Source organism: Phragmites australis, chromosome 9, assembly GCF_958298935.1.
Source record: "Phragmites australis chromosome 9, lpPhrAust1.1, whole genome shotgun sequence".
NCBI lineage: Eukaryota > Viridiplantae > Streptophyta > Magnoliopsida > Poales > Poaceae > Phragmites > Phragmites australis.
The window spans coordinates 23,833,647-23,852,042 of record NC_084929.1 but is presented as its reverse complement, the minus strand read 5'-3'; the positions used below and the strand labels follow the sequence as shown (position 1 = coordinate 23,852,042).

Below are 18,396 nucleotides of genomic sequence, written 5' to 3'. Positions count from 1 at the left end.
GTGGTCGCCGTGGGTGCTGAGAGCTTGAGTTGGAAATTTGAGAGAAGGGGGAAAGCACCGGAGAAGTAACCTACGAAGCAGACGAGTAGGTTTGTAAAAATGTGCTAGAATTTTTTGTGTGTTATAGCTAAACATACGCTTAAATAGACTCTTAGCTATTAAAGCATTCTAAAATAGTTATTCTCATTATAAGTTTGAGCTCTTATACAGTTTCATAATGATATAACATTTTTCTCTCTCTTAAAAAATCTATATAAGCGTTGCTACATTCCAGTACTTATCTGAGTGTTTTTGAGTGCTCTGCCCACCTGTCCACCCGACTTGGATATATGTATGTATGTATGTATGTATAGATATACATAGTCCTCCAACGCACAGCGACGCGCAGCCCGCGTCCCAACCGAAAAAAAAATCCCCAATTCCCCACCCTCCCCATCCCGTCGGTCGTCGGAGAGTGACAGAGAGATGGCGTCAGAGACGGAGATGCAGCCGCTCGCGCCGGCGGGATACCGTCATGCGCCGGAGATGAAGGAGAAGGTGGAGGCGTCCACGGTGGACCTGGAGGCGGGCACCGGGGAGATGCTGTACCCTGGGATCTCGCGCGGCGAGAACGCCCTTCGCTGGGGCTTCGTCCGCAAGGTCTACGGCATCCTCGCCGCCCAGCTACTCCTCACAACCGCCGTCTCCGCCGTCACCGTCCTCCACCCCACCCTCAACGCCACGCTCTCTTCCTCCCCAGGGCTCGCGCTCGCCCTGGCCGTTCTACCATTCATCCGTGAGCGCCCGTTTCTCCCATCTGATGCTATGCTTGAACTCATCTTGTTTGTTGTGTGGGGGTATGGGATTATATTGTTTTCTGGTAATACCGATTAACTAGGTTAAGGTGTTGCTCACACTAATTAGCGATTAGTTTGATGGATTGGATGAATCTAGATTGTAGACAGGTCGATGCAGTGTTTCTATTACGTTCTCACGTTAATTACTACGTATATCTATTTGGATCAGGACTTTGGCGTCTAGATCTAGGATCTAGCTGATTCAAGTTTGAATCGAAGTTTTCTCCTTTTTTTTTTGGCAAAATTGGATTCATGCCGCTGCCTCTCAGTTCCTTAAAAGTAGAAATATGCCACTCAAACTTAATGTTTCTTTGCAATTCATATAACATAAGCTAAATGTGTGGACACTTAACTAAACTAAGGTGTAGTAGGTGCAATTGGTTTGCTAGGTCTATTACCCTAGTTTAGCCCCATACTGCTTATAATTTTAAAGGACTAGTTTAATATTTCTATGATTGAGAGCTTGATTGTTGACAGCTCGATCACAATATTGCAACACATTATGAGCATGATAAGAGATCTCCTGTAGGCTTCATGGTGACTTGTCTTGATCTAACATGTTTTGTATCAAGTTACCGATAAGCCTGTGCGAATGTTATTGTGTTGATAACGCGTTGTGAACTCATGGTTGTGTTGCTGATGATTAAATAAATATGAAATTGGAATGAGAGAAATGCGATGTAGCCCTAACCTTTCTCTCAACTATATTATGCCCTTGATGTTGTATGTACAAGAGCCCCTTGACCTCTATGTAATCAGTTGGAGAGGTTTCCTTTATAATAGAATAAGCAATGGGAGTCACTTGCCTTGGTCCTTATTTTAGTTGAACTGTTCACATAAACGTTAAGAGATGCCAATTGCATAATAATGTTGAGGGAGCTTGAGATTGCTTCCCGTTTCTCTTGTTACAATTTAATATTTCTCTTTATCGTTTTCAATTTGGCCATAATGTTGTAGCACGTTATAGTCTATATCAAGGGCCAACTTTGTGCCCTTATTTATTTGCTTTGGTGATGGATGAGGTCACAAGGGACATTCAAGGAGATATCTCTTGGTGTATGCTCTTTGCTGACGATGTGGTGCTAGTTGACGAGAGTAGGATAGGGGTTAATAGGAAATTGGAGTTGTGGAGATATACTTTAGAATCGAAAGGTTTTAGACTTAGTAGGACCAAAACCGAGTAAATGAAGTGCAATTTCGGTTATACTAGGCATGAGGGAGAAGGTGTTAGTCTCGGTGGGGAGGTGGTTCCCAAGAAGGATACCTTTCGATATTTGGGATTGATGCTATAGAGGGATGGTGATATCGATGAAGATGTTAGTCATAGAATCAAAGTTGGATGGATGAAATGGCGCCAAACTTTTGGCATCCTCTGTGACAAGAGGGTGCTACAAAAGCTGACAAGTAAGTTCTATAGGACGACGATTCGGCTTGTGATGTTGTATGGCGTTTAGTGTTGACCAACTAAAAGGCGATAAGTCCAATAGTTAGGTGTAAAAGAGATGCGTATGTTGTGATTGATTTGTGGCTACATAAGAAAAGGTCGGATCCGTAATGATGATATACGTGATAGGATAGGGGTAGCGTCAATTGAAGAAAAGTTTGTCCAACATCGGTTGAGATGGTGTGGACATATCCAACGGAGGCCTTCAGAGTCACCTGCGTATAGAGGGATACTGAGGCGTGCTGATAATTGAAGAGAGGCAGATGTTGACCAAACCTAACATGTGATGGGTCTGTAAAGAAAGACTTAAAGGAATGGAATATCCCCAAAGAACTATTCACGGATAGAAGCGCGTGGAAGTTAGCAATCCACGTGCTAGAACCATAACTTATACTTCAGTCTCTTTGTACCGTTATTACTTTATTTTTTACTATTACTAGTACATTTATTATTATTATTATTATTATTATTATTATTATTATTATTTTCTCATCATCTTTTTAGTCTTTTTAATTGGATCTTGTGGGTTTCATCTCTAGCCTACCCCAACTTGCTTGGGACAAAGGCTTTGTTGTTGTTGTAGCACGATAACTTAGGCTTCCTAGTAAGTTGCCCTCGTCTAACATGTTGTATTGAGTTACCGGGAAGCCTACGCTGGAGTGTTATTGTGCTGATAACGTGTTATGATATCATGGCCGTGTTGCCGACGATCAATAAAAATATTAAATTAGAACTGCCCCTTTATAGGGGCGATGTAGTCCTAAGCTTTTTTAAAACTTCAATAATGGCATTGATGTTGTATGTACAATGAAATTCCCTGCCCCTTTATAGAACTGCCCTTCTATAGAATAACGATAAAATATAAGAATATTTAGAGGTTCCCTTTGCAATTGAATAAGCAAAGAGAGCTGGTTGCCTCTAATAGAACTTAGTTTAGTTAAACTGTTTATAGAGGCGATGTAGTCCTAAGCTTTTTTAAAACTTCAATAATGGCATTGACGTTGTATGTACAATGAAATTCCCTGCCCCTTTATAGAACTGCCCTTCTATAGAATAACGATAAAATATAAGAATATTTAGAGGTTCCCTTTGCAATTGAATAAGCAAAGAGAGCTGGTTGCCTCTAATAGAACTTAGTTTAGTTAAACTGTTCACACAAAATCTCCATGTACTGCATTAAGAGGATGCCAATTGCATAATAAAGTTTAGAGAGATTCAGACTAATTCCGTGTCTTTTATTCCAATTTAATGTTTCGGTGGTTGAGTGTTTGATTGTCAGCAACTCTGACCATAATGTTGCAACGCGTTAGTAGCACGATAATGGTCTCATGTAGGCATCACGACAGGTTGCATTGATTTAACACATGCCGTATCAAGTTACCAGGAAGCCTATGCGAGTGTTTGTGCTGATAATGTGTTGTGATATTGTGATTGTGTTGCTGATGGCCAAATAAAAATGTTAAACAGGAACAAGAGATATGCGATGTAGTACTAAGCTTTATCTCAACTTTGTTATCTTATTGTACATACAACCTTGTGTTGTATGTACAATGAGATCCCCTGCCCCTCTACATAAAAAGTGGAGATGTTCCCTTTACAATAGAATAAACTCTGGGAGCTGATTGCCTCTGATGGGCCGTAGTTTAGTTAAACTGCCCACACAAGAAACCCATGTTACAACATTAAGAGTTTATTGCACTCTATGAGACGACTAAAGAAGGCATATAGAGAAGGCTGGTTCAGCATTTCCAAAAGTCATGTAGTGTAAAGGTGGATGAAATCATGAAATTGTCCCTGCTCTCTCAGGATATAATGTAGAAGTAGGGTTAGTACTGTGATTTGGGTTGAGGAATAATTTGAAAATATGAGAAAAGAGAAGATCATGACATTTTACAAAGTAGGCACGAAATTGAGTGGCATATGCGCAATTTCAAGAAACCAAGTGACATTCTCCCAAATGCCATGTTTCTGAGGGTCAGATATCAATTTTTGGCTTTTCTTTGTTTAGGGATCTGGATTACTGATTTTTGTAACATTGGGTGAATTGTCAAATTGAGTTGTGAATTAGGCTGGAGAGTCCATGCCCTCACTCCAAGAAAGGATATAATTATTATTCTTGTCGATACACAACATTTTGCAAATGGCCACATATGCAGAGTTTTCTGGCTGTAGATGCTAACCAGGCTTGAGATTATAGTGTTGGGCCATGGATCGAAGTCTATGAATCCAGGGATTTCTCCAAAGCTGTTACCCTGTTGCCTTACTCTCAAACAAAAGAGAAACTAGAGTTAGATTGTGGGGTTCAGAGAGCAAGGCAAGGGGTTAGCTCTCAGGAGCCAGGAGGTATATATTTATAATTTCTGGCAAAACTATGCTTTCAATAACAACTGGCATGTTGACCAAATTGACGGTAATTGTTATCTAGCTGAACTGTAGCTGTTTATTGTTAGGAATATAGTCTTTATCCATTATGTATAGGTTAGATTACTAGAGTCATTATCCTGTACACCTCATGTACTCTATATGTTGCCCTCATGGGCTACCATTAAATATAAGTTACTATTACTAACATGGTATACTGAGCCAAAATTATGGTTAGGGTTTCTTTTTTCCATTGCGTGTTACAACTTCAACGCATCTTGCTCCCGATCTATATCTATCTACCGTTGGCTCTCCCCCTCCTGTCGGCTCCTACCTCCCTTTGTCGGGCTTTCAGCGGTGCTCGTGCGGCTGGCACGCCCTGCCTGGTTGGATCCTCACTCGCCCGAGCTGCTACCAGGGAACACCGACGTGGGTTGCTTGTTGCGCTTCAGCTGTCAAGTGCCGTCGTTCCCTCTGTCCTGTCGCTCGTCTTGGCGGCACAGTGATGCCCGCGTGGTGTCCTGGCGTCGCAGTAGCGCTGTGGCCCGGTTGTTGCCTGCTCGCCCGACCTCGGCTGGATCCGCCCCGCACTGGCCCTTCCGTTGTCGGCTTCTACTCCGCCCTGGGCTGCTCCACACCCACACTCGCTCCTCTCCGCTGGCTTCTTGAGTTGACATGCCGAACTTGTTGTCGGGAGTCACGTCACACGGATCTGGGTCGCGCCGCCAGGAGTTGCGTTGTGGCCTCTCCTTCAAGCCTGGAGGCACTCGTGCGGGTGGAGGGCCTTCGTCTTCGGGCCCCTCCCGCTGGCTTGTTGTCGGTTGCTTCTCGTCGTCGTGTAACCGTCATCTTCAATCGGTGAATGTCGATCGTCGATCTTTGGCCCTCTGTGCGAGCCTTGTCTCCAATTGGTGTCAAGAGCAACTTTCATCAGCACCGGTGGCTTCTTCAATCGTTGTCGAGTGCATCTTCACCCTTGTCATGCTGGTGTTGCTGCTCCATCGGGCTGCTGTCCCCTGTCATGCTGGTGTTGCCGCTCCATTGGGCTGCTATTTTTGGGCCGTTCTACTCTTGTTGCTACCATGATCGTCTGCCGCTGGCAAGCTGCTCTTCCTTTGGGTTGGATCTCTGCGTAGCTTTTGACCACTGCTGGTATCCTTGCTACTGCTTGTGTCTACTTTAGCTAGTCATGGAGCTTCCACTGTCGTTGCTAGTATCTCTATTTTTCTTTAGAGTCTATGCTTCCGTTGCATCCATCCAAGTTTCGGTCTCTCTTTGAGCTTGTCTATGCCGTGGGAGTCCACATATTCTTTCGTCAGTTAGTCGATTTCTTTTTAGTCGTTATTGGTGCAACTTAGCCATCTAGATCTTTCCATAGCTTTAGCGACAACTTCGTTTGATGTCTCGCTACTCGTCATCTTGGTCTAGGGTATTCTTGTGTCATCTTGGCCTTTTCGTAGCTCGTGACATTTTATGTTTGTCGTCTTGCTACTCATCGTCGCTTTGTTGCGATTCTTGACCAAGGGCATTCATTTGTTGTCATCATGACGACTCTACTCTTGTGCTTCACTATGCACTTCTTTGGCTTGATTCGACAGGATTACAAGACTAGACCCTACGACGGCTTTGAAGCGACAGTTTTTGGGTGTATTAGTTTAAGTTTGTTACTTAGTGTCACCGCTTTCAAATGCAATGCTATTGCATACGTCTTGCATTTGAGGGGATGTTAGGAATATAGAGTCCTTATCCATTATATATATGTTAGGTTACTAGAGTACTTATCATGTACTCGTCATGTGCTCTATATATTGCTCCTATGGGCTGCCCTTGAATACAAGTTGCTATTCCTAACATTTACCATATGAGCAGGCATAGGAGATTGCATGAAGAATTGGATTAGAAGTTAGCATTCCGTGGGTTATGGAGGAATGAGTAAATAGTCTGACCTCTTTGATCAGACAGTGCGAAGAGAAGCTTTTTGGATTTATTTTTGCTTATGTTAATGTCTATATTAGATTTGCCAGCGTCACGGTATCGCACTTCTCTTTTGTAAAAAATCTGAGCAGAGGAGATTCCGTGATTAATCTTTTCGTTTAGAATAATGTTTTTTTTGGTTCACTAACTATTCTTTCTGATATTTGTTGTAGTGATGATCCCGCTGTACCATTATCAGCACAAACACCCGCACAATTTCGTTTTCCTGGGTTTGTTCACTTTGTGCTTGAGCTTCAGCATTGGTGTGGCTTGTGCTAACACTCAAGGTTTATTCTTTTCTTCAAATGGTTTGATTCGTTTTTTGTATTTATTGATTGTACTTTTTTAACAATCATTTACATATTTCAGGAAGAATTGTGCTTGAGGCATTAATATTGACAGCTGGCGTGGTTGCTTCTTTGACTGCATATGCTTTCTGGGCTTCAAAGAAGGGCAAAGAATTCGGATATCTTGGGCCTATTCTGTTTTCTGGTCTTACTGTCCTTGTCTTAACAAGCTTTATCCAGGTATTGCCTATGATGAACTCTGAAAGAATGTCCTCTCGCCATTCACAAAAAATTACTACCAGTTGAGCAATCCACTTTGTGCTGTGAAATGCTGTGCTGCAGATTTTCTTTCCATTGGGACCTGCATCGGTAGCTTTGTTCGGCGGGCTTGGAGCTTTGGTCTTCTCAGGCTTCATTCTATATGACACCGAGAGCTTGATAAGGCGCCACACCTACGATGAGTACATCTGGGCGTCCGTTGGGCTTTACCTTGACATTCTCAACCTGTTCCTTACAATCCTAAACATGCTCAGGAGCATGCAATCTGATAACTAGTGGTCCATCTGCATCAGCCAGACATTGTATCAACTTGGTCAAGGTTTCACCTTTATGGTTGCTTGTTGAGCTGTAATCTAAAAACCTCTGTGAAAACCTTGTAATGTACTCTAGCGTCAGAGGAGGAGATTAAAATACGGGCATATGTATAGGCGTAGTGTTAGTCTGTCAAGTTATATATTTGAGCAGTCTGTTATCCAGAGATCGTGCCATACTGCTAATAATTGTCAACCTTGCGTCGTTTGTGCGTGTTATTTGTATCCATCTTCTATAGTCACCGTGAAGCGTGGGCTAATTTCCAGGTTCATGCGGGAATGAACTGTTTCTTAAAAATTCCCAAAAAAAATCTTGCGAAAATCTCACGTTCCAAACGTGACCTTGATTAAGGAAAATCAGCACCATATTCGTAGTTCCTGAAAAATCAGCAAGGCAACCCGTAAAAGGGCGGTCATTTTTACTCTCGAGATATTATTTGTTTCTTGTTCCTGAAATTTCAGATGGGATTTCTTTTTAAATATGCCAGAATGCGTTAAGTTAGTTCTGAATCCGTCGCGAGTTTATATCCTGCAAGCCTGTAAATTGAAATGTTCTGAAAAACTTTTGCCATGATCATCCCGGCAAACCACATCCACTGCCCCCTTCCTTACAATCCACCGCGTCGACATTCCTCTGGGTTGGTCATTGTTGGGCCAATGGGCCGTGGCCTGCAAGCTGCCACTATCGCGCGGGCGAGGCGAGCTTGCTGACATCCCTCATCAGGCTATCGCACCAGCAGTCCAGCACCGCTCTGTTTTCCACGGCCGCAGCATCGCCCCATCTTGCACGCCCTACCGTGCACCAGAGCTCGAGCCAGAGGCCTCGTGCACCGTGTCGAGACGCGAAATCTTGACTGCTCCTGCCCGAATCCCAAACGGAAAGAAACCCACGACCTTGCTGCTACTAGTTGTTGTTACACTCGGCGCACCAGCGTCATGTGACGTGAGGTGGTCCGGTCCGTCTACCTCTCTGTACCGACCCAAGTTCGCACGGCGGCACGCGCCTCTCACTTCTTCCGCAATTCCGTTGCCTCGAGAAGCCAAATCCCACCACTTGGCTGGCGTCCGCCGTCCATCCCATCCCATTCCCCCTCGGGAAACTGCCGCGCCGCGCGGCGCGGGGCTGATCCCCATCCCCGTCCGCCCGTTGCCTCGTGCCGGCGATTCCCAGCCACCCGCGCAAAGCAAAGCGGACGAACGCGCGCGCGGGGGCCCGTTCCGTTTCGAGGCAGGGAGGGATGGATGGGTCGGGCGCGCACTCGCCCCTCCCATGTGCCGGCCACTTGTGGCCTTCCGCTGTTGCCGATGCCTTTGCCCGGCCGGCCTAGGCTAGGCCAGCCAAATCCTCCGCGCTATGCTCGTGCACTGTGCGCGTTGCCCACCTCACCTTAACCGCATGGATGGCAGGCAGGTTCATAGAGGAAAGTTGGAATTCTATCCAAAAGGGGGCACGGCATAGGGAACCTAATACCTGATCGCAAACGAGTTGTCAGCTTTTGGTAGGTTCACTTGTTGTAGCGCCTGTCCCATGCCTTTGAGCGTTGCTCGTCGCAGTGGTCGCACTGGAATTTATTTTCCTACCTTCTATAACTGTGCCTGTGCGCTCCATAGAGGAGCCGTGTCTGTGGCTATATTATATGGTTTCAGGGTAGAGTCAGCTAATGTATAGTCTCCAATGAAGATTAGGGTAGTGGTAAAAAAACCTAATACTTGATCGTGTTTCCAAACCAAGCAAATTGTGAGACTCGCTGTGCTAAGGTTGCGAGCTGATGATTGTGCCAAATTGATAAAGAAAACGAGTTTGGCAGCTTTAGTGCCTACTGTCTGGTAAAATTTGATGATATGGAGCGTTGATCTTGTGGCCATTTTGTACCTCTTTGATCATGAGCAACGGAAAGAAAGAAAATCTGAGGCGCTTGTAGTGAGAGATGGAGATGGGAAGAGAGAAGAGAGAAGAGAGGAAATCGAAATTGGTGAAGAAGGCGAATTTCTCCTTGGAGTTTGGTTCCACAAGGCACAGACCCACATTTGGTTCCACAAGGCACAGACCCGCATTAATCTGAAGAGCAATCGTAGGTGGATGTCACTTTTCATTTTCTCGAGGTATGGATAACAGGCAGAATCTCTAAACGTCAAACTTGCTTATAAATTTCACCAACCCTTACGCGTTAGCTATTTTCTAAACAAATGTCCACACAGTTATATATTGCAGTGTGGGACATGAATCCAATTGATCCATCACTATTCCATATGGCCTCATGTACCTGCTCGAATTATTTCCATACAGAATTCAGCTAGGGCACTTTTCTAAGACACCAGGAAAAAAGTATTTGAAAAAAAAGATACCGGGAAAAAGGTGTCAACTTTGTATTCCAATACTTAAATATATAGCTAGTGGAATTGGTGGTTACAAATGTGTTGGTTCCCAATCATGCATGGCTCTTTCCCAAATGGACATACTGCCTCACAATATAATCGGTTCCGAAAGCAGAAGTCAGCTCATGTGCACTACTTCCATAGCTTGTAGGAGAGGCTTGTCTCTTCCCTTTTAAGACCGGTTTAGAAAGGCAATTGCCGCAATGCTGCTAATGATGCAAAGCAAGCAGAGAGATCTGAAAGTGCCTTTAGTGAATGGGCAGAAATAAGCTGACGGGAACTAGACAAGCAGTAATTTTTCTCAAAAAAAGAAGGAAAAAAAGAAAGAAAGAAATAAGTAGACAGGCCGCATATGATAGTTTAGATTATAAAATGTATAGAGTTCCTCCTAAAATTTCTCAAATATATAGGGTAAAAATGAGGCCACCGCATATGATAGTTTAGATTATAAAATTGTACATTAATCACATATACATACACTTATAGATATTATGATTCTTCAAATGCGTATGGGTGTCTCGCAAAAAGAACGTATGGGTAAAACTAGTTATGGGCATGGGTTATCCAAAGGTGGCATCCCTAAGCACAAGCATATGCGGTCAGCTTGCTCACACAACGTCCTCCTACGTACTGATCTTGAGCAAACAAGGCAATTTTCTGCACTGTACCATTTTGTATCAGATGCATGTTTCACTTTCAAAGTTCATCCACATTCGCCATTCCCCAAGGCGTGGAGCTATCTGAGCGCCACCCTGCGACCAGCCGCCGTGCGGCTTCCAGACGGAGCTCAAACGACAACGAGCAGCTGAAAGCGTGGAAGATTGGGGAATAATCGCCATGTCTTAGATTGATTGATCACCGGTTACATATTTAGGCCACATGACATGATCTCCTGCCATACATGTGGTTGGCGTAAACCGGAAAGAAATATACATGCGGTTTATGGAAACCATGACAACAGGAATTAAGGCAGGAAATCGTGCTAACACGTCTCCGTAGTCGGAGCGGGAGTGGAGCGTACATTGAGACTAGATCGAAACTCCTTGAACACTGAAGAAGGCAATCCTTTGGTGAAGATGCTTGCGTACTGCAACAATGTCGGCACATGAAGAACATGAAGAACTCGAGCAACGCCGATAGCAACAAAAGCACGAACAAAGTGTAAATCAATCTCAACATGCTTCGTGAGTTGATGTTGCACATGGTTAGTTGAGAGATAAACAACACTTATGTTGTCGCGGTAGGTGACGGAGTCACTATGAAGTGGGCGATGTAGAACTTGAAGAAGTTGATGCAGCCAACAAATCTTGGCAACATCATTGGCAGCAATGTGATACTCAGCCTTAGCACTAGAGAGAGAGTGTGTATTGATGCTTGGAGGACCAGGATATAAGATTGTCACCAAGAAAAACTCCATATCCAAAAGTGGAACGATGAGTGTGGGACAACTAACCCAGTCAGCATCAGAGTAAGCAACTAAATCAATCGTAGTAGTATGATGAAGGTGCAAACCATGATCATGAGTGTCCAGAGGTAGCGAATAATACGCTTGACTGAGGAGAGATGAGGTTTCCAAGGGCCGTGCATATCTAAGTAGACTTCCTGAACAACATAAGCAATGTCAGGCCTAGGGAAGGTAAGACACTGCAGTTCACTGGTCAGTCTACGATAATGAGTAGGGTCGGCCACAGAAGAACCATCATCAGCCGATAGGTTGGAACAAGTATAAACTGGAGTGTTGCAAGGCTTGCAGTCAGACATACTAGCATGTTCTAGAGTATCCAAAATATATTGTCATTGAGAGAGAAAAAGACCTCAAGCGGTGCGCTCGACAGAAACACCAAGAAAATGATGCAGAGGATCCGAATCCTTTATAGAGAACTCCTGTTGAAGCGTAGTGATGGTGCATCACAAAAGAGCATCCGAAGAGGTAGTCAGAACAATGTCATCAACATAGAGGATCAGATAAACCATATCACGGCCTCGATGGAAGATGATCAGAGACATGTCTGAGCAGGCACCAACAAAACCAATGGAGAGCAAACATGAAGTCATCCGACTGAACAATGCACGAGGAGCTTGCTTCAAACAATACAAAGATTTATTGAGATGACAAACATAATCTGGTCGAGAAGAGTCAACAAATCCAGAGGGTTGTGAGCAATAAACGGTCTCTCAAAGTACCATGAAGAAAAGCATTCTTGATATCAAGCTGATGAATAAGCCAATTTTGAGATAGTGCAACTGTGAGAACTGTGCAAACATTAGCAGACTTAACCATAGGAACTGAAAGTCTCATCAAAATAAATACTAGGCAATTGTGTGAAACCCCGAAGAACCCAACGAGCCTTATAACGATCAAGAGAATCATTAGAATGAAATTTATGACCAAAAATCTACTTGCCTGTAACAATGTTCGCACCAGCTGATCGAGTAACAAGATCCAAAGTGTTAGTAGACTGCAGGGCGGCAAACTTCTCGAGCATAACATCAGGCCAATTGAGATCATCTATAGTACTTCGATGCATCTTAGGTAACAGAGACAGAACAACCGCATGGAGATCAAACAGAATCCAGGGCTGCTGAAAGCATCGTTTGCCTCGAGTGACCATGGAGCGGTCATTAAGAACTGGGGCAATGGGGATTGTTGTAGCTGGTATGGGAGTTCGGATATTGCTTGAAACAACCGTGACAACGGCCCAACCAGGGCAGCATTACCCCACACGGGCATCGAGCCGATCTGGAGAGGTGGCTGGCACGTGATGGGTGTGACCGCTGAGTCAGCAATGAGGGGTTCGGTCGTGGAGCACCCACACGCAAGCAAAGTCAGGTCAGTGCTAGGAGATGACTCAAGGCGGGGGCTAGTTGAGGAGGAACAAACCACAGTCACCAGTGGAGCACACGGGGGAGGCTAGGGTGCGTCCAACTATGGATGGTGGCTCAGCGCATATGGGAGGCCCGACTAGAGGCAGGTCACCAGCAGTGGAAGCATGGGATGGTGATCTAACTGAGGCCGCAAGGGCATGGCTGGCACCGCTAGTAGCAGTCTGTGGCAAGGAGCCAACAGAGGCAGTAGGGCTGGCCACACGGGAAGATCCTACAGGCAGGTGTGCTCCAATAAGTGATAGTACACAGTAAGTTCTTGTCAAAAAAAATCAAAACCATTAGGTGTGGCTGGTGGAGAGGACATCTCAGGGAATGGGAGTGAGGACTCATCAAATACCACATGCTTTAAGGTGATGATCCGATTAGACGAGAGATCAAGACACTAGTAACCTTTGTGTTCATAGGGATAACCAAGAAAACATAGAGAGTGGATCAAGTGGAAAGTTTGTTGGGGGCTGTAGAGGAGAAGTTTGGGTAGCAACGACACCCAAAGACTTGAAGGTGAAATAGGAGGGTTGGACACCAAAGAGAGAAACATAAGGGGTGCCGAAATGAAGAGTCTTGGTTGGGTGGTGGTTTATAAGGTATGTGGCATTGTGAATGGCTTTTCCCCAATAAGGTGGGGGAAGACTGGCCTGGAAAAGTAGGGTACACATGATGTTGTTAATGGAGCGAATAATGCATTTGGCTTTACCGTTTTGCTAAGAAGTATATGGACACAACATGCGAAGTGCAATACCGTGCGTGAGGAAGAAAGAGCTATTGGTGGAATTATCAAATTCATGACCATTGTCGCACTAGATACTTTTCACATTGCAGCCGAATTGAGTGGAGACATAAGCTAGAAAAACCAAGAGCACTAAGAAAGTTTCGACTTAAGACGTAGAGGAAAAATCCACAATAGTGAGAGCAATCATCAAGAACAATGAGATAACATTTGTAACCTGAAATAGTAGGAACATGAGAGGTCCAAAGGTCACAATGTATTAAATCAAAAAATTTGAGAGCACCCGAACTAGAAATGGAAAAAGGCAAACAAACATGGCAGCCAAATTGGCAGGCATGACAAAGAGAGCTAGGCTCTTGATTATTACAGGAGATAGCTGCATCATTAGATAGCTTAGTAAACAACTCAGAACCTATATGACCTAGTCGACAATGCCAAAGGTTTGTGGAGATAGTGCCGACGGTGAGGGTTGTGTAGCGAAAATGGCCCTATTAGGTCATAATTGTGATTTGGGTGATTAATGACGATATAGTCAATGAGATTAACATGTTTGTTAAGAATATATGTTAGTAGATCTCATGGATGCAATATATGAAGAAGCCACTGCAGCTGGGATAAAGTTTGATTAAATTGAAGAAGTCCCAGGAGAAATGAACTCATCGGATAATATGGTGCTCCGAGTGTTGAACTGACCGGAGCATATTTGACAAAGGGGAGAGAGGCCTGAAGACCTCACCGAAAGGTCTGGTAATCAGAGAAGATATACACCAGAGCATTTTGTCCAGAGAAGGTTATAGCCATTGAAGTTGAATATCAAAGCACTGGATGGTCCGGTGATCAATGTGTTACACACACCGGATAATGAACAGCGCAAAGAGGCAGAACGAAGTTCAACAGCAAGAAGTGGAGAAGCTCAAGAAGGATTGGCGAGTTTAAAGGGCAGAGGACATGTCCAATCTCCTCAAGATAACCGTGCTTTTATGGTGAAAAAACTTGCAGAGGAGTCCACTGTAACATGTTTCAAATGTCATCAAGAAGGTAACAAGTCATTCCAATACAAACAAGTGAAGAAGGAGATCAAGGAGAAGAAGAAGATGGCGAACCTCTCCAACCTCTCTACCAAGCTCAACTACAAGATCAAGACCAAGAGTAACCACTACAAGCTCAAAAGAAAGAAAATGGTAAGGTGATTGCACACATAGTTGGGAGAAAGGATTAGAGGTGGAACCAACCCATTTGGGTGCCCAAGGAAGTCATCACCAACATGAAGGGACCCCAAATCGGTTTGGGTTCTAAAGAAGACTTGAAGCCCGAAGCAGCTATGAGGATTTAAAGACTTGGCTCATAAGATGAAGTGAATGTTCAAGCAAAGAAGCCAAATGTACAAGATGGATGCATTGATGAAGATTATGATCATCACATACCCAAATCCCCTTCCAAAGGTAAAAGAGGTAAATGGTAGCTAGACTTATGTTCATGTATTTTTTTTTTTGCTTTTAGCTTATTTGCCTCGTCTAGGATTGCATATGCTTATTTTAATTTATTGCAATGCCTAGTGTAGGTTTTTCATATGGTAGGTTGCTTGTATTTATCTCTAACCCATGAGCAACCTACATGATTTATTAGTTGTAGGTTCTTTACATGACACTAGTTTTTACAATTCATATACCATGACCCAATCTATAGGATAATTCTCCATTGTTATCAATAACAAGTCCATATATCTCACAAATATTCAACACTTGTATGCACACATTTAGGGGAGTATATCCTATAGATTGTGATTTTGAGACTAACATGTGTTTCAAGTTTTATCTCTTGTAGTCTTATGGAGCAATTAACATGTCCTCAGAGGTATGCAATGCTTAAATTCTTAAATTGATATCATTGTCAAATCTTTTATTCATTAAGCTACCTTCATGCATAATATAGCTTAAACTTCCTATCTTGACATATTGTCTAATTGTGCATATATTTCTTTCTCATCATATGTATGCGCACATATATGGAGAGTTTAGACTATATTATGTGAGTTTCATAAATTATGATCCATGTGTTTTCATAGATTACAATTGGTATCATTCATTTATAGTCATATCTATACAATTGGTATCCTTTTGTTGGATCATGATTTGTGAAGCTTTCTCTCATGTGCTCTAATATTTTTTTCTTGAGTTTAACATGTGTTTATATCCCTTTTTGGGTGATTGTTGACAAAGGAGGAGAAGTTTGATGACCAAATCAAGATGAAAGCAAGATGAACAATGCGAGGAGATTGTAGCAACAAGCAAGATATCTAGGAATGCTGAAATTGATAAAGGGGGAGAAGAAAAGATGCTAGATGCCTAGATTGATAAAAGAGAAGCTCTTGCATAGGTCGTTCAAGGGAGATAGCGGTAATGAAGAAAGGGAGATCCATAACAAAGGAGGACTAAGTGGTAAGAACATGCATCCAAGCAATGTGGTAAGACTTTGTGCTCTCTTATGACCTTTACATTTGGTATCATTTATCATTTATCATTTACTTTGGTTGTATTATCATCAATCACCAAAAAGGGAGAGATTGTAGCGAAAATGACCATATTAGATTATGATTGTGATTTTGGTGATTAATAACAACATAGTCAATGGGACTAATATGTTTGTCAAGAATATATGTTAGTAGGTCTCATGAATGTAATACATGAAGAAGTCACTGCAACTGAGACAAAGTTTGATTGAATTAGAGAAGTCTTAGGAGAAATGAACTCATCGGATTGTCTAGTGCTCTGAGTGTTGAACGCACCGGAGCATATTTGACAAATGGGAGAGAGGCCTGAAGACCTCACCGAAAGGTCCGTTGATCAGAGAAGATGCACATTGGAGTATTTTATCCAGAGAAGGTTGCAGCCATTAAAGTTGAATATCAAAGTACGGGATGGTCCAGTGATCAATCTGTTATACACACTGTACAATGAACAACACAAAGAGGCAGAACGAAGTTCAACTCATCAGATGGTCAAGTGATGAAAGACTATGCACACCAGAGCATTATTTTTAGAGGGGGTTGCATTAGCTCAGTTGGCTGAAGTCAACTCACCGAATAGTCCGGTGATGAAGTGATGTGCACCGGATGCTTACACCGGAGTAATTTACACAGAGAAAAAAAAAATGCTCGGAAGGCTCAGGATAACTCACCGTACAGTCCGGTGATAGAGATGAAGTATACACCAGAGTGTCTGGTGTTTGCAGAGGCTTGAGTGAGGTTCCAACGGCTAGTTTGTGAAAGTGTACTTACCGGATGATCTAGTGTTAGTACTATTGTTCTCACCGGATCATCCGGTGTTAAGAACTTTTCTGAGCCGTTGGGTTAACGGCTAATGCGCGAGTTTGAGGTTATAAATACCCACCCACTCGGCCATTTGAGGTTGTTAGAGTCCAGAGAAGTTTATGTGCACTTGAGAAGACATCCAAGCCATCAAAATGTTTAAAGTGATTATCCAAGGTGATTAAGCACAAGATTAGTGAGTGATTAGTGCTTATAGGCCTAGAGAGAGTGTTGCTAGGTGATTGCTTCCTAGAGAGTGGATTAAGGAGTTATCCAACCTTGTACCAAGAGATATACCGACACCTTGGAGTCTTGGTGACTCACCGGCAAGCTTGTTGACCATCCGATTTGGTGTGGAGCGGCAACAAGGTGATTGTGCGGGGACGCGGAGACCCTTGCCTTGGTGCTCAAGCTCTGAAATGATAACGACAGTAAGGAATCGGAAGAGAGGCTAGTGGTGAGAGCTTGCCTTGGTAGTTTGGTGGCTCATCCGGGTGGAGGCTTTGTCTTTGTGACTTGGTGGCATAAGAGCCGTGACCGTGTGCCGACCGGGAGCATATTCTTGGTGGAGCTTCAACGTAGACTAGGTGTGGCATTTATGCCATCGATACCAAGGAAAAAAAATCTTTGTGCCGAGTTTGCTCTTTCTACCATATTTACATTTCCGTATTTACATTCTTGCAATTTACCTTCTTAGATAGGTTGCAAGCACTTTGATCGGTAGAGTATACACACTAGATAAACCTAGAGCACATCTAGATAGAATTTGATATAGATTTATCTTGTATTGTTTTTAGAGCCGAAATAGTTCTAAGTGTCCTAATTCACTCCCCTCTTAGGATGTCACCAATCCCTTCATGTTGTAGGACAGGTGAAGAAGACAAGCGACTGAAGTGGGTAAAGATGGCTGGAGCTATCGCACTAGACAATCGTGGTCCTGGTGCAAAAAAATCCTTCATAGAAAGACTGAATGGGTCAAATTCAATGGAACAATTATTGTCTATGGTAAATTGACGAACATAAATAAGGTTCTTAATTAATTGGGATGTGACAAGAATGTTTCGAAGAAAAAGAGGATTGAGTTTCAAAGAAATAGTGGTGGAGCCAGTAGATATGACAGGAAGAAGGGATCTGTTGCCAACAATAATACTGGAAGGAGTGGAAGTAGAAGGTGGAAATGAAACTGAAAGGTTACCGACATCTGATGTCATGTGGGAGGTCGCACCCGAGTCCATATACCATTCGGTGGTAGTTGGTGGAGGAGTCAGCGTCATCGTATTGTAGGCATTGGTGATGTTGTGATGATCCCAAGCGAGAGGAGCTTGTGGTGGTGGGCACCACTAGGGCGCTGCAGAACCCCCGTCAATGGGGCCTCACATGGGAGCCACGGGGCCACCTGGGCTGAGCGTAGGGGGTGACGGGAGTAGGGCGACACGCCGATTGCTCTGAGTGTGTGGGGCGGGGTGGACGAGCGCTAGAATAGAGGCCACGGGCCCATGGGCCGCCCGGCCATACCTGCACAGTGTCGGTCCATGGGTTGTGAAAGAGGGGCCAACCACTAGTGTTGGGAGTGCCCTGCTCGCCTGGGCCATCGTTGGAGTTGTAACG

General features: G+C 43.7%; 1 protein-coding gene across 1 annotated transcript; it reads left to right on the top strand.

The window, feature by feature from the left end:
- Window positions 1-367: 367 nt before the first annotated feature.
- On the top strand, window positions 368-7,734 carry LOC133928850 (BI1-like protein). The gene is made up of 4 exons (XM_062375348.1): window positions 368-775; window positions 6,789-6,902; window positions 6,985-7,142; window positions 7,245-7,734. Exons 1-4 carry the CDS (start codon window positions 466-468, stop codon window positions 7,455-7,457), a joined length of 795 nt encoding a protein of 264 aa, XP_062231332.1. The 5' UTR covers window positions 368-465; the 3' UTR covers window positions 7,458-7,734.
- Window positions 7,735-18,396: the final 10,662 nt, after the last annotated feature.

What these genes read in the sequence shown, in the direction of transcription:
- LOC133928850 (XM_062375348.1), top strand. Translation starts at nt 466, where the DNA reads ATGGCGTCAGAGACGGAGATGCAGCCGCTCGCGCCGGCGGGATACCGT. An exon ending in GGCTTGTGCTAACACTCAAG is followed by an intron (nt 6,903 to 6,984) that starts GTTTATTCTTTT and finishes TACATATTTCAG; the next exon opens with GAAGAATTGTGCTTGAGGCA. An exon ending in TCTTAACAAGCTTTATCCAG is followed by an intron (nt 7,143 to 7,244) that starts GTATTGCCTATG and finishes GCTGTGCTGCAG; the next exon opens with ATTTTCTTTCCATTGGGACC.